This window comes from Harpia harpyja, chromosome 10 (assembly GCF_026419915.1).
Source record: "Harpia harpyja isolate bHarHar1 chromosome 10, bHarHar1 primary haplotype, whole genome shotgun sequence".
Lineage (NCBI taxonomy): Eukaryota > Metazoa > Chordata > Aves > Accipitriformes > Accipitridae > Harpia > Harpia harpyja.
Window position 1 is genome coordinate 14,436,926 of NC_068949.1, and position 27,557 is coordinate 14,464,482.

At 38.1% G+C, this 27,557-nt stretch overlaps 1 protein-coding gene across 8 annotated transcripts in view; it reads right to left on the reverse strand.

Moving 5' to 3' along the window:
• Nucleotides 1–27,557, reverse strand: part of GRID1 (glutamate ionotropic receptor delta type subunit 1) — a 557,494-nt gene that overhangs the window by 54,068 nt on the left and 475,869 nt on the right. For all 8 annotated transcript variants that reach the window (XM_052799330.1, XM_052799329.1, XM_052799328.1 and 5 more), the window contains 3 exons: nucleotides 4,505–4,606; nucleotides 2,741–2,938; nucleotides 382–706 (listed from right to left, as the gene is read on the reverse strand). In XM_052799330.1, coding sequence (XP_052655290.1) covers nucleotides 382–706; nucleotides 2,741–2,938; nucleotides 4,505–4,606 — 625 coding nt within the window. The remainder of the gene's footprint in view (nucleotides 1–381; nucleotides 707–2,740; nucleotides 2,939–4,504; nucleotides 4,607–27,557) is intronic.

Below are 27,557 nucleotides of genomic sequence, written 5' to 3' on the forward strand. Positions count from 1 at the left end.
TTCAAAAACATATAAATTTCTAAAATTAAATTTAAACAATTAGAGAAGGTGCTAGTTTCAGAGTTGGAGAAGTGTAATTCTGCACCAAGCAGCTCTGTAGTTTATTTATCGCGTGATAATTTTCCCAAAGTGGAAAAGCCTGCTACGAGTGTTCTTTCTGGACTTACCGAGACACAGAAAAGCAGAACATACCTGCCCCCCAACTTACCTACCTCTTCCCACTTTTCAGCAGCTGGGCAAATAAAACATATTACCTCCCCATACGAGCCTTGTCTTTCATCTTTAGACCGTTCTGGCCAAGACTAACATGTCCTGACCTGCTTTACCCAAGGCAGAACATTTCTGAACATCTATCAGTGGTGTTTATAAGAGAGTAAGTACCTTGCTGAACAAAAGCACCGTACACGACCCAGATGGCACTGTGAAGGGTGGAGGAAGCAGAAGGGCTTGGCTGGGAAGCGTTCTGCGCCCTGACTGCCTGGATCCGGTTCAAGACAAATATCAAGACACCAACTATAGGGATGGCTGCAGCAATGCAAGCCCACACCGCAAAGTCGAAAGGAGCAAAGAGAGAGAAGATGTTGATTTTCTCTTCAGGCTTTTTGATTAAGATCCCCACAGAATAGTCCATGTACCGCTTGCTGAAGTCCACAACGCTCTCTCGTTCTGGTGTTATAGTGATGGCTGAGATGGCTAGGTCTGCTCTCTGCGAGAAAAACACAACAGATCAGACCTCTTCTTTCACCAAGAATTTGGCCAGCATGAGCCTTAAGGAGAAACTTTTTAAGAACCAAGTGACTCCATGCATTTCTTTCTATAACTTAACACGTTCAGACAAATTTAAATAAATTGTCTAAAAATAAAACCAGAATCAGTTTAATCTTTGAACATTAGTTAATTGCACTAGTCTAAAGCAGAGTAGTGAAACATAACCTGTCAACGTACTCTAGAACAAAAAGCATCACCCTGACTTCTCTCTGGAATGAGTGCAACTTGTTTAACCTTTACACTCACTTGTTTTCCAAAGGATGCCTAAATTCCAAACCATATTAACCTGGTGCAAGCAATAAGAAAGAAATACCATTTATTTAGCTTGTGTATTTGATAGGAAGGTGCAAAGAGCTAATATTTGTTCTCCCTGCAGAGTTGCCAGCTTCCCATATTCGTGAAGGGATTTCATATGACAGCTGGGGGGAAGATTTTGTTTGTTTTTTACAATGAATAAAGCGATTGCAAAAATTAGTAACTGGAAGAATGCAACCAAAGGCAACTTAGTTCCTGAAACTGCTTTAACCTCAACATTTAAAGTGAGTAGGTTTTACACGTAGAAGGTCCTTAAAGAGTATACAAACCCAATGAAAGATAAAACAGGAGTTAATAAATAAGATTCCCAAAGCTTTTGAAGAGCTGCAATTAGATTTTGAATATTTTTCCATCTTAATAAGAACAGTTATCTTCAAATAATAGAATGTACATTTTGTTTCCTATCTCTACATTTTGTTGGGGAAGTAAAGCAAATGTTAGTTGTGAGAGGTCTGCTTTGAAATCCTTTGGAGTCAGTGGAAAAGCTAGTAGCAGAAATACCATTAAAAAATACCATAATAGATACTTTGTTGCTTGAAAGAATGCAATTTCCAAAGAAATTTAACAGGATTTCTTACCACATTTTCAAATCAATGAAATTCAAACAGCTTATGTCAATGCAAAATAAGTAAAAAATTCTTTATATTTCCTAGCACCAACCAAGAAGATCCCATTGGCATACACGCATTTCCTATTGCTTTAATTGCTTCTATTTCTTCCTAAACATCTACTTACCAGATACTGAGCCACCTACTTACTAGATAATGAGAAAGCTTTCACTTTCACTAATAACTCCACTGCAGAAGAGTAACCTTTTCTACAAAGGGCAGCAACATGGAATATTAATTCCTTTGACTCTCCTTCCTGATTAACAATTGTCCCATGTCAGACAGCAAGACCATGAACAAAACGTACTCTAATTTCATTCTCTGGGAGATTCTAGGCTACAAACTTTCCCCATTTACTTCAATGGAGTTCAATTAACTTACTCCTGATTTGCAAGATTGTAATTAAGAAAAGAAATTTGGTCCTCTCTGTTTTAAATGAACAAATAATCTTGAGATCAGTTTAAATTCTGGTCCTTCAAAACACTCCTTTATGGAGTGGTCCTTCAAAACACTCCTATATTACTAGGGACACTTTTCTTGTTTTGGAGTCAAACAGTTGATCATTATCAAACACATTGCCACAAAGTGACCCAAATAAAGTCAAACCTAAAAACAAGTAGCAAAGACATAATGAAAAAAATTAAAATAATAATAATTAGTATTTTAAGAAGAATACATTATTTATTTTCTGTAGACATTCAGTCACACACACATACATGTCCTCTCTTCTTAGTCTTACAGCTATGTAAACACACAGATTTACACTGATATAATTTATGTTGAGAACAGTTGGGAGTAAATAGAAGAGACTCTCTAGTTCCTACTCTGTATACAGGGTCTTAAAATGCACGGTTTACACCATACTCAAACCACCCATAGCTCAGAAGTGTTCTGCACTGGTGCTTTCACCCTAATTCATTCTCTTGTAATTTGGAATGGAGGAAGGGGAGAATTTAAACAACCTCCTTACAAAGCCTTGATGTCCTACTCTGAAGAGTCTTTTTTTTCTTTTTTTTTTTTTTTTTTAATGCAGCTTGTTTTCCTTATACCTTGTTAATGAGTTCTCCAATCATGCCATTCCAGGAGCTGTTTTGGAGCTGCTGTCCATATTTGCCATCAGGAGCTTGATATATCTCATACTTGAAGCCCAGATTCTTGGCAAGTGCATCCAGGACATCAATGGAAAATCCTTTATATCGTTTTGGTTGCCCAAGTATGTTCTCTGCCACCATCACAAAAGGTTCTTCCTGAGAACAAACCAATATCTTAACTGATAATTGAAATAAGTTTTTTTAGTTTGCTTCTCTTAGCAAAAGGATGTTTCCTGAGTTAATTCTGGACAACTTGGCACAGATTTTGAGACACTCATAACCTTCTGAGGCAAAAACTGTAGGCCATACGGGATACTATGAGGGATCCCAACTGGATACCACTGCCTCAGCACCCGAGTCCTATGTGGCCTTGGGTTTTCCACAGCTCTTGAGAAGAGGCAGAGACTCCAGAAGACAATTCAACCCCCTCTAGCAGCTTCCTGGGGCCCACAGGATGAATTGCTCTCTGAAGTACCTGCCTCTTCTCGCTGACTATAAAGAGGGCATAGACACCTACTTTAGTGTCTTAACTAGCTGTCTAGAATATAGATATTAAGTTAAGTACCTAAGTCCTAGATAAGAACATTACTACTCTTCATCTATTTGAGACCATATCAGATCTAGAAAGTCATCTTTTGCAGACAATGATTTATCTTTTATCCAGGAGACATACTGAAACAAGAGCTAAACCTGCTACATTTTGTGAGTATTTAAAATTTTGAAAATTCAAAGAATAACCTTCATGGGTACTGGTTCCTGGAGTACTTTAAATTAAAGTCTGTTTTGGGACCAAGGCAATGCAGCATTTTGTGGTATGTTTTCTGTCAGGCATGGGTGTCCTGCTCTCCTGTAGGGGAACACCAGGACTGCTGGCAGCACAGCTACTGCAGCTGGCTGCCTTTGCAACCCGCTATTGACATTCTCCTGGAAGGGATCTGCTCGCCTCCCACATAAGCTACAGCATAACCTTGCCTGTCACCAGACAGAGGAAAGAAAACTGGGGGCTGGGGGGAATGCCTTAGTGATCTTATGTGGTACTTCCTATTTGTACCATGATTCAGAAAAAGAGAAATAAAAAACACAAAAAGGCACCGCATTCTGCAATCTGCAAACTACAATATTTTAGGCAGGAATGCATTAAAGTCCTAAATTGCCCCTAATTTAGCACTTAGGTGAGAGGAGCTCTGCTACCACTCTGGATACTAACAGACAGTAGTCCCAAAAGCGTAATGGTTTTTTTGAAAGATTATGCCTTTCTAAAAGATATAGCTTATCTCAACGGGAATTTATGCGCTTGATGGAGGAAACACTTGATTAAATTTTACAGCCTGCAGTGTACAAGAGCCAAGATTAGATTATCATAATTGGCCCATCTGATCTTAAAATACATGAAATGTTGGAAACTGCATATCCGAGTTAGAGTACGGTATGTGGAATGCACCCCTGTGCACTCAGGCCCTGTGCTGCTTCCATGCCCAGTAGGAATTACAGTGCAGAAAAACAGCATAAGCAAACAAACAAATGCTCTGTATCTCTGACAGTGCACAGCTTCACATAAAATAATAAAAGGCCATCATCTATCTTCCTTGCTTATGCAACTGAACATCCAAAAATACAGAACTGAAAATGATAGGGAAAAATACTGTGGGAAGTGCCCAAAATACTCAGTCAGATCCTTTTTATTTTGAGCATTTTCTTTCCTGAACTCAAATGGGATCATACCAAGACAGTCACCACTTTGAGTGTCAATCCTTGCAAGTCATTGCCCAGACGTCGTTCTTGTAGGCTACCATTCAGTCCTTTCTCAGAGTCCCACGTTGCCAACTAGAACAGAAAGGACAGTGAGGCTGAAGGACTGTTAGGCAGAAATCTTTCAGTATTTACATAAACATTTAACAGTAGCATGACTGAATCCAGAACTGATATAGAGAGGATGAGAGATGTGTGGCTTTTATAAATGCAGAATCAGAATTAGTGAGATTCAGAGGACAGACATAAACAAGTACCTTGCCTGAATGTATTTACATCGATGCCTGTAATATAACTGCTCTATTATCTGTAGTATTTGTCGTATTATTTCACTTAGATCACTCTGATACAACATTTCTCTCCAGTAAGTTTATATTGCCTGACAGTCCTCAGGATTATCTGTGGTCTCAGTATCCCATATCTCCCTCTCTGCTCAGATCCCCTCCTACTTTTCAAATCATTCCTTACTGCTTATCAAAGATCAGCCTTTTTTCCTGGTGCACAACATTCTCGCTCACTCATAGTCATAAATTCTTGACACAGATTCTACGGTGTCAAACTGTCTCCTCTCTCGGACTTTCTTTAGATCCTATCTTAAGTCTATTTTCTTTGTTCTTGCCCTGCTTCTGCCTCATCAGTAAAACAATGACAGCCTCTCAAGTTCCCAGGCTCCTGATGACCAAATATCTCGTATCTACCAGTACTTCATGCATCTGCTAGATGTACCTGGATGCGTGTTTTCAGGATATCTCCCTGGAATGTTACATCTAAATATTTTATTTTTCAATTAAATGTATTGCTTTAAAAATCAATTTTACTGCATATTCTGAAGAGAAATGCAGTAAAATTCAATAGAATAAGTTCAACAGAAAAGTCAATCTTCAGTGACCTTTGGATTATTCAAACTAAATACGCTCTTCAGCAGCAGCAGTCAGACACTCCTTTTGCCTTCAAACAGAAGGTGTCATTTTGTTCAGAAGAGTCATGAACAGTATCAAGTAGAAACTGTTTCCTTCTTTTTTTTCAGCTCTACTCTTAAACACCAATACTATGCTCCCATACGTGGAAGCAGTGGTGTTAGCTGAAGGCGTGCCCTGTAGAAATTAAACATAGGCCAAAATCTGTGAAATGTGGTTTCTTCCTGCCAGAAGCTAATTTTCACGTAACAAGTCAAAACCTTCTTGGAAAGAACTTATTTCACTGAAAATGCCTATGGCTAGATGTCCTACATGATTTACTTCTATGACTTCAGTTTTATCCTAAAGCCTCAAAAATCAAACCAACAAATAAAATGTGATGGGAAAGATCTGCATAGTTTTATTTTTGTTTTGTTGTACTAAACCAATAAACAGGGAACCAGAAAAGGACATTCAGTGAATATTCAGCCATCATAACTATCACAACTGATGAAAATTATTCTGTAGTCACTAAATCTTCAAAGTTGACACACAGGAGAGGAAAGAATTAAACTACACCTCCTTTTATGCAGATGACCTGGGGGACAGAGGAAGAGAATGACTGAATAATATTCGGCTTTCTAATGATACTCCTGAAAGCTGAAGTATCTCAGATTGAAAATTCTTCCCCTGTGATGCCAGTTTGGAGTGACAGATGAGCTTCTACACATAAAAGTGTCTGCAGCAATACAGGTAGATACCTATAGCCATGGTGCCTTCTAAATTCAAATTTAGATGCTTGCTCTGAAATATGCCCAGATGTTTCTTAGCTTTTGCTATTGCCAAACCAAATTGATGAATTTGTCATCTGGCATAAATCAGTGTGGTTCAACAGACTTCAAAGACCAGTTTAGGTTTGTGTGGTATATATTGTGTCTCAAATCTGTAAAGAAAGTTCACTGTCTAAGCCTTCTTCAGCTGTCCTATGCAGTAAGTATATGATAAAGATGCATAGAAAGTTTTGGCCAAATGGCTTGCACAATCTACAGATGATGATTAAATATTTATTAAAAAATGGAAAACGTAACACATTCATTTATTACTTCACTGCTGGTGGACTGACATTTCAATTCCTTCTCCCACTCCTTTTCCTTTCAAAAGTTCTAGCTGATTTCATGTCAAGACATTAGACTTTTCGAATACCCTACATTTCACATTCTGCATTAACTCTTAACAATTCCAAAAAGGAACTGGAGACATGCCAGTGCAAAATCATAAATTTACTCCTTTTATTCAAAAGGAGCAAGACAAAGATTCCTCTTTTATGCAGTAGGGGTAAGTGCAAGGAGGAGGAGCGTATTTCACTTCAGCACAGAACTCCATAGTGTTCTCTATGGAGGCAAAAACTTTTCAGTCTCTAAAATGCAAACTATGCAGATAAAGTTGATAAATGGAACATGAGGAAAACCATTTCCAGAAGGGATTTTTCCTGTGCATCCTTGTGCTTCGGAACATTTCATTTGTTCAGAATTGTGCCAGTTTTAACTTCTACTTCTTGCAGACAGAATTTTGTTTACAGGACCGATGTATTTGCATTTATGTCTATCAATTTGTGACACTTGACCTGTCAAGATCAGTGCCTGAGAAACTAATTTCCAGCACTGTTAAACACAATGAGTACTGCTGTTATTTGATAAGGCAGTTAAAGTTCCATTCTCTGTAGAAACACATACCATGTTCCTACCAGAAGTCTGAAGCCAAAGGTTGTAGCACAGCCATCAGCTGATATTAGATAAAGGGCCTTTAGGTCTGATTATGACAAACTGCAGAATCAGCACTTGTAGGATGTATTTAAAAAAATCAATGGTCTCTGGAACATATATTTAATGGCAGTCTGGGTGGGGGTTTTTTTGATTCTCAAGTTATTCCGTTATGGGAGTTCAAGTTTTGAAAACAGCTACTTTATTAAAGCTTTTCAACTTAAACTTTCTTCCTAGCTTCTCTTTCTAAAATAGGTGTATTGCTGGGAATCCTATAGTTCTAGCCATACATCAGAAGCTCAATCATCCAATAAAGACAAACCAGAGAAAACAAATGTGAAATTCAGAGAAAAAGGTGACTTGTTGAAAAATTCTGACTCAAGACATGTTTCTGATCATTATCAATATTTACTGCATTTTCAACCAGAACTGCAAGGAAAAGCTTGGAAAGTCACAATTGTAACATTGTTTTCAACCTCCACAAGCAATGTATAGCTCCAAACACATATAGTCAACACACAAGCAAAACAATTACATGCCTAGACAACCTAGGAATGTCAAACAATAAAGGATATCATCGAAAGTATGCCTCTTGAACTTGCTGTTCAGGACTTTGTCCTGAAAGGTACTGGTATCTGTCAGGACCTCCAAAGAAAACTTGATGTCAATGTAACTTTAAGGTTCCCAAGTTTCCATCAACAAATTAGAAGTCAAATTTTACAAAGGAGTTTCATAACTTTGTTAATGATGCAGCTGCTGGCTGCCCAACACTTACTTGAGCGATTAGTTCCCCAGGGGAAATCACATTGAGAAGTCATGGTAAACTCACACCAGAGTATATAATAGAATCATAGAACAGTTTGGGTTGGAAGGGACCTTAAAGATCATCTAGTTCCCACTCCCCTGCCATAGGCAGGGACACCTTCCACTAGACCAGGTTGCTCAAAGCCCCGTCCAACCTGGCCTTGAATGCTTCCAGGGAGGGGGCATCCACAACCTCTCTGGGAAACCTGTTCCAGTGCCTCACCACCCTCACAGTGAAGAACTTCTGCCTTACATCTAATCTAAACCTACCCTCTTGCAGTTTAAAGCCATTATCCCTTGTCCTATCACTATATGCCCTTGTAAAAAGTCCCTCACCAGCTTTCTTGTAGGCCCCCTTTAGGTACTGGAAGGCTGCTATAAGGTCTGCCCAGAGCCTCTTCTCCAGGCTGAGCAACCCCAACTCTCTCAGCCTGTCTGCATAGGAGAGGTGCTCCAGCCCTCTGATCATCTTTGTGGCCCTCCTCTGGACTTGCTCCAACAGGTCCATGTCCTCCTTACGTTGGGGCCCCCAGAGGTGGGTGCAGTACTCCAGGTGGGGCCTCATGAGAGCAGAGTAGAGGGGGAGAATCACCTCCCTTGCCCTGCTGGTCACGCCTCTTTTGATGCAGCCCAGGATACAGTTGGCTTTCTGGGCTGCAAACGCACATTGCCAAGTCATGTTGAGCTTCTCGTCAACCAACACCCCCAAGTCCTTCTCCTCAGGGCTGCTCTCAATCCATTCTCTGTCCAGCCTGTATTTGTGCTTGGGATTACCCCAACCCATGTGCAGGACCTTGCACTTGGCCTTGTTGAACTTCATGAGGTTCACACAGGCCCCCCTCTGGATGGCATCCCTTCCCTCCAGCGTGTCGACCGCACCACAAAACTTGGTGTCATCGGCAAACTTGCTGAGGGTGCACTCAATCCTACTGTCCATGTCACCAACAAAGATGTTAAAATATCAGAAACAACTCCACAGAAGTGTGAAGACCCTTATGAGCACAATGAGACAAACAATCCTTCTGCTCAAATAAATCAAGGCTGCACGCATTAATCACTGATTTGCAAGATTTACTACCTCCTGTGAACTTAATCAATTAGATTGAGAGCCTGCATGCCACTTCCTTCAGGAGATGAAACTGATGATAAATACAGTTATCTGTTATACATCTGTTTGTCTGCAAAGTCCGCATGTTCAATGCTTCTCTATTACACAACAATTACATATTCCTTAAAATCAGTAACTTAAATTAGTTTTCCTAACTCTGCTGTGAACGCTAACACCACTGGACTATGGCAAATGTCTGTCTCGGTCCCAAACAAATGGAAATGAAAATTATCCCAAACTACTAGTAAATACAGTTGAAAACTGACATTAGCATAAAAAGTGAATATTTAATGTTTCTATCACAACAGTGAATAAGAAAATTTAAACTATTTTAGTTTATGATGCAGTAGTTGCTGTCCAAATAACGCATGTCACTGCTATCTAACATAATTTTAAGTATGACACCATCCTAAACATGATCTACTTTTCACGGAAAATGTGAGTCCCATAAGAAATAAAACAAGATAATTTTCAGCATATGTATAGTAATGTTTGAAAGGGCTACAATCAATCCAGAGCATGCATCTTCTATCTTACCAAAACCTGAAAACTTTTATCTGGTGACTCCTTTGGAGCTAAGGTTATACTATCCAAAGAAATGAAATTTGGAAACCCCTGCCTTGAAACCTGAAAAATTTCTGACAGACAGGAAATCGAAGAGAGTGCAAGGCAGGTGGTTGTCATGCCATGAGACAGAAACACCTGTATCAACCCAGAGCACATTTTCTGTGAATATGAAAGCTGTTCTGGGCATGGAATTAAATAAATTATGCTATGCCACTCACAATCTGATAATGCTTTTAGATTAAAGTTGAACTGAAACAGATTTCACTTCAATGACAACTTTTTTCCTAAACTTGAAGTCAACATAGTGTATATCAGCTATGATGTCCTTGTACCATGTATGTATATTTTGCGGCCTCACTCCCTTTGTCAGTCTTGCAATATGGCTAAACACTTACTGAAACATTTAACATAATAAAGCAGATTTTATGAGTGAACATGATAATCAAAAAAAACCCCAAACAAACAAAATGTAAACAAGAAAATTAATGTTTATGGGAGACAAATATGAAATAAGGCAGTGGTCCATTAAATAAATGGAGCAAATTGGACACTCCTCTGTTGCCATTCTAAGGAATAAAAGGAATTCCATTTAAATAGTAAGTAAAACAAATATTTACATTTAAGTCCATGATTCTTTTTTAAATGCAGTATATCAGTAGTGTAGAGAATTTGCTGTCATTCAATATCATTCACAACAAGGTATTAGTAGGACTCACACATTGGATTATGTGTCATTCTTAAGGAACTGACAGGATTCCCTGAAACATGATTTCCATTTTTATGGAAACAGGAGTTGCCTCAAAGGTACCAAGATCTTTTCATTTGAAATATGGGACCATAATTAAGAAAAGTTTAAAAAACATTTTGGACTGTGTATTTATGTATTCCATAGTTACATAAAACAGGATTAGGAAAATACAATGGTATCAATTCTCATAGTTGCAAGCCAATCCAAACACCGATACAATTTATTTCTATAACATCTACTTAATTATTAGGAATATTCTAACATTTCTACTGTAAAGCATAAGCTTCTAGTCATTATTAGGGATAAGATACTGGACAAGATCACCAGCTGAACTGATTTAAGCTATATTGTGTGGTCCAGCATAACTCAAATCTTGTTTGCAGTGGAATACCTGCAAGTCATCTGTGTCCAGATGTTTATTCCACTCTGATATTCTGCATTTTTTTATATTAAAGATGTAGCTTGCTTCTGAACATCTTCGGTGGGATTGGAATACCTATGCACCCATAGCCATAGAGCCACCGAGAACTCCAAGACATATTAAAACTATGAAGCAGAAGCTTGTGAACCAAGTCTTAAGTGGTACAGAAACTCTCAGTCTTTTGGGTGAAAATATTATCACATCCTGTTCAATGCTCAAAATGTTCAGTTTGCCATTAAGGGGCCACACAAGGATTGCATCTGCATGGTAAATGTTCAGAGAAGGGCAGGGAGATCATGGAAAGCTGCTCTGTCCCATTCCCAATACATCAGCAAAGAGCATCATCCATCTCCTGAGACAGTAATCTCTTTAAAGGCAATGCCTAGCCAATACAAACTAAGAAAAAGTGGAGGATAGGGAAGGGCTGCCTCCTCTGGGACTACCATGCCACTGTTGTTTGTCCAACAGGACCCTGGTTTTCTGTGCAGGACAGTGAAGCACATTGATGTGACTGTTGATGCTTTAATGGGCCTTTAAGAATGTGAGAAGAACAGAGCTTGTTCTAATTTTAGTGTTTTGCAAATTTATGGTGCTATATAAATGATAATAAAACATCTCTAGAGAATCACAAGAAGATGAGCATTAGGCAGCAACACCTTGGAATGAACAAGTCATTCTAGACAAACTGGACTGCTTTTTTAATAGTGCTGCAGAATTAATAGGTAGCTGGAATGAAGAGAACAATATACCTGTATCTGAATTTTAGTTTTGTTTCATACAGGGTCTTGTGAAACCTCACCTAGGACAATTTGAATTTGTTTCCTGAATAAGGACAATATCACGTGATTTATAGACTAGCTTCTAAGCAACAATGAAGAACGATGTATTAAGATGAGGAGAGAAGTTCTGAGGTAGCTTAGAGTAAGTCAATATTAAGATTTTATTTACTTATAGCTTTTTTAATGATTTGGAACAGGAAATAGCAAATTACTAAAATTAAAATGTCTAAGAAGCAAAGATATCTCAAAACTGGGAAGTACTGCAAATATGTCAGACCAGAACAGTGAGAAAAATAAATGAGAGTGTAAGAATCCAGACATGAAATAATAATACGCATCTTGCATAACTAGAAGCGAACACTTATGAAAAGGAAAAATGAGAAATACAGATACTTCAATTGAAGAAACAAACACAGAAATTAATGTTAAAAAATTGTGCAGGGTGAAAGCGAGCTGCAAAGGGATGATGAGCTTGTAATGTGGTACAGCTGCAGAAGTACCAGTGTGGTTTTGGACTCTACATGTCTCATGGCATAAGCTGCAGAGAGAGCAGTCACAACACAGCTGAGAAGAATATACAGTCTTAATACTGTGTTTAGCATCTGTCTGAACAAGATTTAGGCATGCTGGAAGAAAATCGAGGGAGAACAGGACAACTACTACTGGGGTGGAGGAGTCAGTTTGTACAAGAAGAGTAAAAGACACAACTGTGAATATCTAAGATAACGACGACTAAGAAATGGGAAAATTAGAAACAAAACTAGATATAAGACAATGGAGCTACTGCTGCTGACTTCTAATAATCTACAGAGACCCTTTCATATGAAATACAAACAATTTCCTAGAAACATTTATTCATTCTCAATGTGGACTGTGAAATGAGGAATAGATATGAGGGCAGAGCTTTTCCGGGTATTTCTAAACAAAACAATTTTTCACGGGAAAGGTTTGGCACATCCAGGATATGAGAAAGTGCATATATGAAGGAAATCAAAGAACAGCTTGACAGCCTGGTGGTTCCTGAATTCACCAGAGATATCGGATCTGAACCAGTGTTTCATATAATGCTGGATCCCAGCCAAAGGTGATTAGGATACTTATCTCATATGTGGAACAACTTCCTTCAAGTCCCAGAGTGCAAGGTTTAGCCTGTGATCTCATCAGTTTGCCAAATCTTAGGTGAGTGGATTAATCACCATCTTTAAGGCTAGTATGGGAGCATGTTATCATTCACAAAGGGCAAAGGTATTGGTTTAGTCTTTAGGATGAATGGCATAATTCCTGAATACTTGAAAACCTCAGGTATTTTCATCTCCAATAGAAAAATCCATTCCCCGCTGCTGAAATGAAGCCATTCCTAGAACTCAGCCAGAAGAAACTGTAGAAAGTGCACTGGAGCAATTTAAGGTCCCAGCCTACAATCACTTAGAATTGTGCTTTAACTTAACAAACCTACGTAATACCATTGGATCCTGAGAGTTACACTTATATAAAGTTAACTGAGCATAGAACTAGAATAGAAAATAAAGAAAGTTCAAGAACACTGAAGGAGGGATTTGAGTAGGAGAGAGCAATTGACCTGAACTGACATATCTAAGGAAACAGATATACACCACTGCTCTTCTGAGAAGCCAGCGAGATAAATGGCAAATGTCTAGGATTAAGACACCACACGAAGACTGCCCTTGAAGTAGCATAATGCCCTTCAAACCATGTAAGAGAACTGGCTCACAATTAAGAGAGAATAGCATTAACTGAGTCACTATCACGTAGATAGTCCTGTGAAATTCTTATTCAAGATTTAGGGAAACAAATCTCCCATTGTACGAACATCATGTACTTCGGCAAGAAGCTGCATAATAAGAAGCAGAAAACTTATACAAATTGGAATGAAAATTTCAAAATAATGCAAAGGGCTCAAAACCAATGAAAAGTGATAAAAACTACATTAAAAAAATGCAAATTAGTATCAGAAACATGTTTTTGCCATGTAAGATCAATTACAGTATTAAACCACTATCATCCAGAGAGTAGAGTCTAGGATATAGGGTCCCTCTCTCCATGTCATTTACAATAATTTCTGCATAATAGATAGGGAAAACCTAGAGGGCAAAAACTACAACACCTAACCCAGAACTCTGGGCGTAGTTTAGGAGGACAGAGAACTACAAACAGAGGATTTGGTACAGGTATTTCAGCATTAATATTCATTCTCTAGAAGCCTGTGTATTTATTCAGATCTTGCTCTATAAACTGCGCTGTTCACTGCAATTAACAATTTTGACCTTACCTAGCATAACTCAGCAGTATCTTGCTCCACTATTTTTATGGTTCTTCATTGCAGAGAATATAAAATATTTTGATGTGAGAAGAAGTAGTTTCCTTTATGTTTTTCATTAGCCAAAGATCAGTTCAATTAAATGTGATGGCCATGTTATTAAAAGCCAACTATTTTACATATAGTAGAGCTCTACAACAGAAATGAAGATTAGACACATTATGCCTTATACTGCTAATTTCAAGGAAGATAAGATATTCTTGTACACACATTTGTGTATGCAGTAGCTTTCTGCAGTACTGTGACTCAGGAGTTTGATGCAGAATTGAAGTAGTAGTTTTCTGTAACCCTACAGCTTTTATTGACAGAGTGTAAGACTTCTCATACCCCTTGGGAGTGTACCAGCATCATATACTTTTTATTTTATATTGCATATATATCACATTTAACATTATGTTGAAGGACATAAATTATGAGTATTATATTTTTGCTGAAATAGGCTATTGCTCCACTAATTGGCAGAATGAGACATTATTTTGCCAGCAAGTCATTGAAGGAGCAATGACACCAATTCAGGATTGCTTCCCTTTCCATATTGTGATAGCTTGTGAGCAACTCCGATCTCTCATGCAACACAGAGAAACACCTATGTTCTACTGTGCCAAGCCCAAGCAAAGCATGTACGGGGCAGCAAATCCACATGAAGCAGAAAAAGGAGCTGACAGGACATGACAAGATAAATGTAACCTGTTAATATTCATTATATAAAAGTATAAATAGGCCATCTTCAGCTCTGGTAGAATAAATTGCTTCAATTAATACTAGTCTTTGAAGGAGCAGTGACTGCAAAATGCTGATGTTATTAGTGCAGCAACACAGGCACTGGAAAAGATGTAGTATTAAATGAAGCAATCATAAGAGTGATAAAAACAATATGAACAAGAATATTATCCTCTGATGGCTTCTCTATAAAGTGCAGTGAAGTATTACTCTGTCCCCAAATTTTTGCATTTCTTTTCCCTAACACAAAATCAAAATGCTGTGAAAATGGTGTTAAAAATAAATTTGAGCTGTTTTCTTCTAGGATTTCGCAGGTTTTTCTCTTGTAAAGCAGTCAGATGACTTCCACCCCTGTCCATCTGCACTTTTGCCACTTTTCAAGGCTTTAAAATATGAACATGCTATAGCATAGCAATGCTGTTGTTGAATCAGATGGCAGTGTTGCTATAGCAAAGGAAGTACGTGCAGCATCACAATTCTTCTAAAGGTTGAATAAACTGTGAGTACCTAAGATACTGCTGAATCAGGCACTTCCCAGGGGCGTCGTAAATTACCGGTGGATATGAACAACTAGGCCTCTAAGCAAAAAATTAAAACTGATAAGTAGTCACAAAAGTTGGACCAATCCAAATATAAAGTCCACAACAGATGTCACAAATGAGTGGCTGAAACACCCTACAGCATGAGCTCCTTACCACTGGGTTACCTATCTGGAAGACAAACAAGCCCTTCATCTTTCTTTTGCAATTTTAAAAACAAACCAAATTGCTGCCCAGTGAGAGATGGCAAGTGCCAGAATCCGAGGATACTCTGAACGCTGCTGTTAAATACTGAAAGTCAGGTAGTTCAAGAGTAGCCGCTTGTGGACAAAACTGAAAGAATTCCCCTTGCCATTACTCATTATGTGTGGGTAAAACCGAAACAAATCCATTTCACAGAGAACAGGTTCATTTTCAATGTTTCCAAATAATCTTTGGTGGGAAATTACTAGCTTCTGACAGCAGAACTACCCTTGTTATCTATGCAATAGTAAACTCAGCAGACTGTTTTGTAAACAAAAAGATCATTGAAAAGTTGGATCTAAGAACAAATACAAATTCATGTTAATTTTATATAGGTTCTTGACCTGCCTTGTGCAGTGTAGTAACCGAATACCTCCTTGTAGTGATGTTCTGAGAATTTTACTGGGGAGGGAGAGCAAGAGAAGATTGTGTAGCCAGACAACTGTCAGGACCTGGTATCTTTTCCAGTCATTCTACACAACAGCTCTGCACTTAGGAATTAATCAGCACGCTACAATTGACTATGGCAAAACATCTGCTCTTTTTTTGAGCTGAATTTTTACTGGATTTCTTGGATATTATCAGAGTGGAATGATTTGACTTCTCACTACACATTCGAGAAACCTGTATGTATATCTGCAGTTCTAACAACTGAACTTTTCATAGCTTGGCCCATTCTGCGGTCATGTGAGAAAGACACCATGGTGCGATTTCACCCGCTGAAGACCTTCTGAGTTTGGCCATCATGAATTCACTTTCTGATTCTCATTGATAGCACTGAGTCATCTCAGAATGAAAGCGAAGTTCAGCCCACTCTTTGGTATCACCTGTTGAGCTAGCTCTCAATCCTGTATTGAAAAATGCTCTTCTCTCAAACTTCAGATACTTTTGAAAAGCTCCACAACTTCAAGAGTATTTTTTTGTAGAAAATCACTTAAGAAATAAAATTTTTACTAAAATTTTCATTTGCAAAGCTTTGAGATTCAGTGTCTTACATTTTCCATCAAATTTGTATACACTTGTTATTTTATTTCATTTTCCTACTATTGCTGTTATCAAATTACCTCATGATATTTTGGTGGCAGCCTTGATATAACAATAAGGACAGTGTTCTAGAGGAAAAGATATCCTATTCACATTTTAATTCAAAAGGTGTGGATTTATAAATGTAATTTATAAAACAAATTTTAAAATGTAACACAAAAAAAGTCAAAGTCTTAGACAAAATGTTGGTACTTTAAAATGAACATTTTAAAAAACAATTAATATTTTATCAGGATTGCTGTCAAGAGAAGTTAATATTCTCTGGTGACATAGGTAACAACCCTAAATGCCAAAGTTTCCCTGCTGAAGGTTTTAAGTGAATTTTGACCAGCTCTGGTTATCGGCACTGGAGTCTAGACCTATATCTATGGAACACTGAAAATTCCTGTAATAAATTCAAAAGTTCAGTTTTTACTGAACTTTCCCTTATTTTGATTTTTACAACATGACTTCATCTTTATCCTTGCTTCTGATAGAATGTGACACAAAATGACTTCAACAATTTGCAGACATTTTTCTCCTCAACAACAAAGAAAACAACTGAGTAAAAAACCCGTAACTTGGTGTTTGGTAATGAATAATTACCTCTCCAAGAAACAGAAGAACTGTAGAGAGTATTAAGTAAAATATGGATTTTCTTCTGTGTAATGATATACATTTAATGGTTTTAATTAACAAGCTGTATTGAGACAGCTTTCAAAAAATATATTTATCCCTTTGGCTTTGTTACATACATAGAGCAGGTTTTGTAAGGCAAATAAAATCAGCTTGCTCACAAAGCCAATTAGCAGAGAATATACAAACATTATATCCATAGGTATTATCATTTATATAAACTATATACCAGTTGCTAAGTATTCACAAGGAATATAACAATACACTTAGCTAACTTTTGATTGTTCTTCATACAGAAACCACAGTAAGCGTGGAAAATACTTTTCCATGTTACTGTTTACAAACCGTTTGCTTACAAAGCTTTTGCCCTCCTTTGTTTTTTCCCACTTCGAATCAACATTGCAGAGACTTTAGCTTTAAAAAAACAACCCTGGAATTTCAGAACTTCTGAGCAATTTTACGCAGTGACAGACAGTGCACATATGGTGTATAAGAAAGATTACAGTAATAAATACTTTTCCCCAGCTCCACAAACTAACATGTACCAGCAAAACTCCATCACTAGAAAGGATGTGGTAATTTCAGCAAAGTAGTCAAAGGTAAGAAATGAAAGCAGGTAGGAAAGACAGCTTGTACTATGTGTAATGCTTAAAGGCTTGCCTTTCGGATTCCTTACCATAGCTTTAAAAATAAACACTGAGCTCCAAGAAGCTTTATAAGAGAGCCCTACATCATGTTTGGAAGGATTCAATAATTTAGTAAGTTTATATAATTACTACAAAGCTCATTTAATATTGCACCTGATGCTTTGATGTTCCCAAAGTGTTGAGAAAAGCTTTTACACAGGTCAAACCTGATCAAATTAGAAGACAAGACATGACTTATGTGTGGTCCAAACTTCTCAGTGGGAGGCGACAAACTCTCTGGGCCCATGGAGGGCCACACGTAAGTAGGAGGGGTTTTGCTGGGGGAAAGGCAGCAGCTCTCTGGGAATGGCCCACTGGTCAGATCTCCCTAGTACATGACCCTAGCTTAAAACATTACAAGGTTTATTCCTACAGTGTAAATGGCTCTTGGTCACTGCAGGGCAAGTAGTCTTTCAACAATAAACAGCAGAGTATCTGTACGCAGCATTAGGGCTAAAATGGGCAATGCCTTCAGAGAAATATGGATGCAGAAATACGGCAAAGAATTACACAAACATATTCCAGGAGGAAAAAAACACACGTTACATTCATTAGATCCCTTCCTTACTGCTTTAACCTGATATTCTTTTTGTTGCTATGGTGATTGTTATCCAGCCATTTATACATTTAAAGAAAAAATCAGTATTCCCTCTCATGAAATTCTAAGTGTGAGAAATATCTCCTTAATGCAATATAAAGACTATTTCCTCAGTGGACCCATCAGGCATTCATTTTCCTAAGGTCTTCTGAGTCCATTTAAACTTCTCTCTTCCACACATTCTGTGGCAATGAATTCCAAAATATAAGCATACAGTCTCTGAAATGTGCTTTCTTTTATTAGTTGTAAGCTGGCTACCTGTTCATTTTATTAAGTATCCTCTAGGTTTGCGTTATGAGAAAAAATGAATAATTATTCCCATTTCATCTTTTCGTCTCTTTGTTTCATAAACACCTAGCCACACTTACCTCTTCTGTCTGCTTCCTGAGCTAAAGAATTATGGTGTCTATAGTCTGTTCATGTGGAAGCACTCTGATATCTCCAATCACCCTTTTCCCTCCTCTGTCTCTCTTCTAGTTCATCCATATATTTTTCAGAGGAGAAAAAAAATAAAACTCACATAAAAACCCAGCCCCATCCAAATAATAGAGACTGGCCAAAAATCAGCCCATGGAAAATTGGAAAACTGGCTTCAGAAAGCTAACTTTCTGATACAGTATTAAACCTTTATTTTAAAATTGTCTTAGAAGAGTTGCCTCAAAAATCTTCAATGCTGCGTTTCAGCATTAAAATGCAGACACAGCTGAACAAGGAAAGTGGAAAGCAAATGTCACTTGCCAGTAGAAATTGAATATATTTAGATAAGATATACTTAGAAAATGGAAAATAAATGCTTACCTACTATATGCACAGTAAGATGTAGAATTATGTAATGTTTCTTGGAAAAAGAAAGTTTCATTCAGTAGAAAAAATGATAACACCCTCCATTGTATTAGTTGGGAACTCTTCCCGAAACCCTTGCATTGCATAAGCAAAAGGCAGCATACACGAAGTAGAAAGCTATGAGCTAGCAGTAATCTCCCTCCTCTCACTAGGCTCAGAGTAAAATAAATCGTTTGTTGGTATTTTGCTGCCTGCAACTCTTCATAAAGCTAAGGGGAATTTGCAGCATTTGCTGAACTTCCAGCATTTCTGTAGATTGTTTTTCTGTCTGCATAAAGGACATCAGGCCTTTACAAATGTTCCAGCCAACATGGATTTTTTTTGTAATTCACAGAATTGCTTTGCAGGTCCCAGAATGTCTGAAGGCTACAGACTCTGCTCACAAATCAAATTAATTAGAGGAAACAAAATTAACAGCGTGTTAATAATTATGGGTTGTTGTCCATATCTCCATGGTACAATATTCCCATCTGCTTTGGAGCAGGCTTAGGAGAAGCACTGATGGTTGAAAGGCCCTACAATCTGCTGGCTGTCCATCAACTTAGTAGCTCATGATACTCAAGTGAAAACTTGTCCATTACTGAACTAGAAGGGCTTGCATTAAACAGATTAATAACTAGCTCCATGACAGATTTCAAACTGCAGCAGCTACAGGGAAGGATGAATGAATAGGTGAAAAATATCATCATCACATCAGCCCAGGTGATGCTACTAAAATGCTGCTAATTAGCACTCCCAAGGTCACAGTTAGTCAACAACCTGTGCTCAGATGGGCATACAAAATGGATGCAGTCAAGGATGGAGAAGAAACTCTGATAGCTGAGGTCCTTCCAGAATTGGCAGCTCAGACCGTGAAAGCTGCGTCTGTTCATTGCTCAGAGACAGAAGGAGGGCTCCTACGCTGAGGGCTGTCAGTCTGGTACCAGCACAAGCACTCACTCACTTTTAGAGTCCAGGAAAAGAAAAAGATTTGACTGTTTCTCATCCAAAACATACTGAAAAGCCTGGCTAGCCAGCTGGATTGGGTACCCAGGTCACAGGCCCTGCATCCCAAGAGTGACAAGATGCAACTATTCAGGTGGTCCTTCAAAAGGCAGAACCTGATTAGAGACAGCTCCTCCAGTGAAGGACTTTGCCTTCACCCTGCTGAGTAACATAGACTGCATCATCTAAGATCATAACTGGCTTAGCTAAAATGTTCTCCTTTAAAAATATACCCCTCCCTACGTTCACCTAGGGCTGTCATAAAAATGGCATTTCTTCATCTCTCCTTTAGGGAACATACAGCTGCGTTAAATATATATACATGATATGCACGATACATGTAGACAGATATATATGTATATATGTATGCATAAAGAATCCTGTGCAGTTATCACTCATAAGAATGTGGCTAAGTTTAAATTGCCTTTCAGTACTAAATGTCACAGTCACTATAGAGATCTACAAGTTAAAGAAAATTACAGAAATGAAAAAACATTTCCCCAATACTCTTAGCTAGTTTTTATAGTTTTTTAACCAAGTTAATTGTTCTTCTTTTGGGACACTTCTATCTACTTATACCAAGTCTCCTGGTCTTGAAGTGGTACCATATCAGTTGGGGGAAGGAATATTGGACCTCTCAACAAGCAGGAGTTTGCTGTTAGTATGAATGAAGCTGATATCAATGACTTTCATCAGGACTTAAGTCTGCATTAGACTGGCAACATTACAGAGGCTGCATGTATACATAGAAATTCAAAGAGAACTAAGGCTTATTTGTATAATGGACTGCATATGAATACATCACAAACTTTTGGCTAAGGAATCTCACAAGACTAAACTACCAGCAATCACTTCAAACAATGGCAGTCACCAGCATGTCATTCCGGTCCTCATAACAACACAGACACATTAAATGTCACCTAGTGGATGTTGTGAAAACTGCTGACATTACAGCTCATGCAAGATTTCACATCCAATATTCTTCAATAAAACAAACTGACACTCCTCCCATCTATGGCAGATATGGCTTAGGATCTGATAAACATTTCAATGATGGTGTAAATTACTACAGAAGCTGACTATTAACATGTTCCAGGTGAATATTTATATCACATTGTTAAGCAAAATAACCAAAATGCACATAGGGTTTTTGATTTTTTTTAAACACCTTTTTTCTACACTTTCTCTGAAAATATAATAGTGCTGTAAAGATGACCTGGAAAACACAATGTTCTACACTGGAAGAAAACAGAGAAAACACCTTTCTCTACTTTTTTGTTTAAACAGTTTTACTAGTTGTATTGAACAACAATTTTTAACGGAGGAATTTTGGGACAGGGAGGAATAGGGGAAGCAAAGTGCAGACCATGTGCTGGCACCATTGCCTGCATAACTAGAAGTTATGGAAGCACCTGCAACTCAGGGTGTTAGTAGCCTCTGAGCTAGATGTAGAAAGACTAACACCAGACTCATATTTTGACCAGACTTCCTACGTAACAACGTGGTTGCATGTGAAAGAAATAAGGTAAAAGAAGGCATATTAGATTAGACTGGCTTTCCTGCTCTTCACAGACCACCTATTTTTAACTTTTTCCATTGAGTTGTAAAGCCAAATTGAAGCCTGCTGTGAGTAAAAACCCAGGAAATTCAGCAGATCTGCGCTCATTTTGCTCATTCTGACCTGTGGTCCTAACCATTTTTGTTGCTTTATAGTAAACACCTTATGTTGCAATACAAACCAAAGGCATCTACCTCTCACTGCCACCATTCCTGCTTCGTTACTCCCGACACCCATACTCTAGGTCTCGTTAGCTTTCTCCCAAGATACTTGCCCTAACATAATATAAGCACGAAACTTCAGCTCAGGCTTACTGCACTGTGTCATTCCAGCTGTGGAACTGCTTCCCCAAGCACTGGCAGTCATTTTATTTGTTTATGTATGAGTCACACCAGTTTTCTTTTCCCAAGAAAAGGTTCTGGCCAAGCATCTTAATGCTACTCTAAATTTGGACTGGCCCTCTTAAGGCTGTGATCCTGGTGGCTCCCTCAGTTTAGCGAGTGCCTTAGGCTTCAGCCTGCCACAGGGGTGGAACTGTGAACAAGAACAGTGCTTGATTTTATAGTTAAAGGGTTGATGGTATTTCCATAACTAGTCCAAATCCAACAGGAAGACAGACGGAAAACTGAGGAGAGAAGACTGAAATGGTGCCTTAGATTTGCATGAGTGGATTATACTGAAAGATCAGCAACATGTGATAGTGCAGTTCCTGCAGATGAAGTATCAGAAGGAGGGACAGTTATTTTTCCATCCCTGTAACAATTCAATTACTCCTGGTTCTACCACTACTAATGACACTGGAATTGATTTAAATACATTAATGCTACTGGAAGTCATAAGTGCTTTTGGCAGAATCGATAAAATGGGGAGGGAAGAGTTTGTTCCATTATGCTGATGATATTGAAAAGCAAAGTGCACCAGCCAGAATCCACCCCACGCAACCCCAAACCTTTAATTAAGAAAACCTGATATTAAGTTGTACTCAATTACAACATGCGTAATTTGCCACTGTGCTCCCAGAGCTAGTCCATATGCTTGTGAGGCACATTTTCAAACTCTCTTTTGCGCACGCTATGACTGTCATACGGTGTGCTTGTATTATAATTAAATTTGGCATAATTACTTTACAGAGTGATCAGTGACAGTCTATTGTTCAGGAAGAATTAATCCTCTGAGCCTTCCAACATCATTTTAGTTCCTGGTTCTAAATGAGATTTCAAAGAATGTAATTTATAATAACCAAAATCCCAAATGCACACTTTAATATAGCCTTCCTTTGTTATAGCAGTTCACTAGTAAAATACTCCTGAATTAAAACACTCCTGGCGTAACGATTTACCTATGCTGCACGGGACCACTCGAATGGGAAAGAAACTCAGCAGGAATGCTTAACAAGATCCACTTTGATGCCTTCTCCTTCTGCCTCCTTCCCAAAACACGGACGCTGTAGAATCCTTCCAGAATCCTTTCTACTATTTAAGCATCATCCTTCCTCCAGCAGAATGCTTGCCTTTCTAGAAGCAGCCCAACAATTCCTCTCATCTGAAACATCACACTAATTTATGTATAAATTTGAATGAGGCATGACAATTAGACCTGAGAAAAAAATGGAACTGTTATCATAGGAGAAATCAGGCAGTTCGATTTCCTCCTGAAATGGGATGTAGAGCTGAGCTTTTCCACAGAGAGAAATCCAAGTTAGGCAGTGTCAAAACTTTTTGTTTAGACATTTTCAATTCAAGTAAAATGTTTTGACAAAGTGGAATTCTTGGAAAAACCCTTGGCATATCTCATCCATTCCAGTATTAAAACACATTTCCCTGTTTTCTATTCACTGCAATCGTAGTTCTCAATTTCTTCCTGTGGAGCAGTTGCTAAAGCATATTATATATCCCACTGAATAAATTCCTATAAGGCACTCCAGTCCCTCAGGATCACCATGTACGGGAAATATATGAGAGAACCTGACCCACGAAACAAGACAGAAGATATTAAAACAGTTCAATACTGTGGGGGGTTTTTATTATCCTGTCAAAAATAAACCTTCAGGCCAGTTAAAAATTTCTAAATTTCTATTTAATAGGTTTTTACCAAAATAAATGCTTTTCCGTGAAAATTTATCCACCAGAAAATCATTCCAATGAAAAACTGCCAACCAGCTATTACTACAGCTGATTTTTATTGGTGTGATTTTTCTAAATACTATGTCAAAAAGATTTCATTCAGTCTACACAATTAATTAGGTTCTCTGAACCATCAAAGCTTAGTCCTTTTTAATGTCAGCAAGGTTCATCTGACCACTGAGCTTCTGGAGGTGAGATTCCAGGGAAGCTTCACTCTTAAGATCTTAAGATGACCAGCACTCAATAATTTGTGATATTAAAACCAAATCAAAAGTGGCAGAACACATTTTGGGCAAACTCTGAGAAAATCTGCATATTTCACGTTGGCCATCTAATAGGTAGAACATGAACTTGTTCAGAAAGCATATGAATTCTTTTTTATTGGCCAAAGTAATTTAGCAAAATAAAACAGAAGACTATAGATTCAGTGCCAAGCATTTGCAGTCATTCTGCTCATGCATCATGTATAAGGTTAGCTGGTTTATGAATTAGTTTGTGAACGTTAACCGCAATATTGCCAGCAAGTCTGATTAAAAGCTTAGAAGTCTCCAGATGCTGGAGTCATATGACTATAAGGCCATCATATCTCTAATTTTAAAGAGGAAATCTCTAGCCATTATGGCTAAAGAAAGAGACTGACCATGTTAAAGGGAAATATACTCACACCTGGACAAATTAAAAAGCCCTTGTAATTTTACTTAAAGCAATCAAGTTAGTAAAAAATGTATCTTCCCATCTTTCTTTCTGCATAGAACTATGCAGGGAAATATTTGTTGGAAAACATAAGAGGTATCAAATACATTTGCTGGGAGAAAAAGAAAGTTTTAAGTAATGGCATGCAAAACAAGATTGTTGTTCACAGTTCAGCTTACCCTCTTCTCTAAGGTAAGGTATACAGTGATGAAGAGAGGGAAATGAGCAAAATTATAGGAGGACGCAGAAATGCCTAATAGTAGCTAACTTAGTTGCAAAATCTGTGGGGTCCTATCTGACTCCTTGCTGAACTTAAACAATAATACTATCTGGTTTATCAACTTTCCTCTCAATAATGATCTGGCCACAGCAATCCATACATTAGTAAAAGCTCTAATACACAAGACTAAATGCAGAGAATGAAAAGATGTGAAAACTTCAGCTGGTACAAAGCCATCTACTCTTCAGGTTAAATCTCAGTTGCACGCTATGTGCCTTCCTCCTGCAGGTTCCCTGTCAACTTCCCATGATGATTTTAAAGCCTCATAATAAAATATTCATTTTGAATATTCTTCATTTTCAAATCAACCACTGTGTATAATTTCAACGATATTTTGATCTATAAACCAACACTATAGAGGCATTCTTCTAAGACAGTGCAGATCACCAGACTTGGGTCACTTCCCAGAAGTGGGGATCAGCCATTGTTCATCAAGAGAATTGAGCTATAAGACAAACTTCCGAGGTGAGGAGTAAAATAAATAAATAAACAAACAAATAAATAAACCCCACCACACAATTTCTTTGAAAAGAACACTGACCATCTTAATACCAGTTTACTACAGAAACAACAGTAGAAAATAACATAGCTTTTAAAACAAAAGCAGCCAGAAAAGAAAGGTGACAGGAGGTCTGTGCGGACTTGATACACCTGATGGTACCATGTAGCTGACGGACATAAAAGAGAGAACATGCATGTTTGTATGGACACAGTTTAAATCTCAAGGAGCAGTGCGACAGAGGGTTGAGAGGAGGAGGAGGGAATGACAGGGAAAAACATGAGCAAGAAGGCCAGGAGGTGGGAGGAAGATGGACAGAGGAAGAGAAAAGGAGAGGCACTAAGGACTGAGTAGAAAGAATGCCACAGTGCAGAAGAGATGGCTGGCAAGCAGGGACATGCCACTTATTTTCCTTGATTGGCATCACCAGAAGCATTGCTTACTGCTAATGCACCCAACAGGCTGATCAGCATATTAGCCAAATAGCGTCCTTTAGAAAGAGAGGAACATTTGTTTGTTTCCCCAGAACACCCTCTGATGCCATGGCAAAATATTATTAGTTGTGTCTCTGATGAGCTACCTAATAAAGACCTCTTCAAGTCTTCTTCCTGCCACCATTCTGCAGATACCTTAATGTGACTAACCTCAAATTACTTGATAAAGATGCTGTATTTTAACATAAACATTTCTCTATAGCAGAGTAAGCAGAATTCCAAATGATAAAATATCAAGTATTAACATCTGCAGGTATGCTTATGATTTACATTATTCTGCAATAATAAACTGAAATTGTATAAATATACAAAGGAAAAGAGCAGATATGTTATGGTTATGCTACTTCTGTTCATTTTCTGTCTTTCCTTAATTTCGTAGAATTTGGAGATGTTAGTTTTGAATATGTCTAACTTACTAATTAACTATAACGTTAGCACTGACATTATAATTTAATCCATGGTACAATGAAGAAGTGCAGTAAATTCTCTCATGTTCATACACAAACAGTATTATCTTTTCATTTTGAGAGATACCAATACATGATAAAGGGAGCTTGCAAGATAATTACAACATTGTACATTGACACAGTCATCACATTCACTCCAGGTTTCTTCTATGAGCTGGAATTTATGCATCGCCAGCACAACCTGCCCTTGGACACAGGCATGAGGCTCTCACTGCAGTCAACAAGAACTGTGTACGTTAACAATGGGCAAAGCTTCAGCCTCGATTCAGCAAAGAATTTAAACATGCCAACAGTCACTCTGAATTTTGGATTAGACTCAGGTTAAAGGCCTTGAGGCATCAAGACCCCTTCCTTGAAATTTAAAACATCATAACAAATACATATGATTATTAGCCTTTCTCATGAGCTGTCTAGATAATTCTTCTGGTGCTCAGAGAAATCTGACAAGAACAAACACCAACCTGGTTTTGGCTAGTCAGAATCTTGTGAGCAATACAAAATTATTTGAAAAGAACCAACCCCACGTTGAATTTTGTATGCCACTGCTTTCTATGCTTTCTAACTGTGAGCATGATTAAGGTAAAATGTGAACATGAGAGGCCTAAAATAATGCCAGATCAGAATCTTCTAGTCTTCAAAGCCCCCACAGTCTTGAATTTACCATGAGACAGACGAACCCACCACTCCACAACATGGGAAAGGCTAGATAGCTGTAGAGGTGCACTATCCCTGCATCTGCCCTCACCTCCAGCAGCACTTCCCACCTTCTTGAGGTTCACTTTGTTGTATGCAAATGGTAAGATAAGGTGCAAGGAAACAGAAACATTTCAAAAATGTCCCTTTCAAGATTGGCTGCAAGATCATCCATTATTCAACAAACCATTAATCATCTTTTACACCTGGACATGCCAGATAAAGATTCTGATCCTGAAATCCATATTCAAGAACCCCCGAGGAAAGATCCAGCTACTCATTTAAGTAAGGGTTAGAAGGCAGGTTTTCAGACTCAGCTGGGTTCTCGTTTAGTAGAGAATTAAGTCCTTTTTGAGACAAGGAGCAGGACAGCCAACCAGTCTATTTTACGCTAATGTAATTCCAGTTTATTCTTGATTTCAGATCAGAATCAGGTGTATGTAGCCTACCTGGGAGACATATACTGCATTCAGATACTCTGCTCAAGCACATCAAAAGAGTTACAGGATATCAGCAGTGTTTAAAT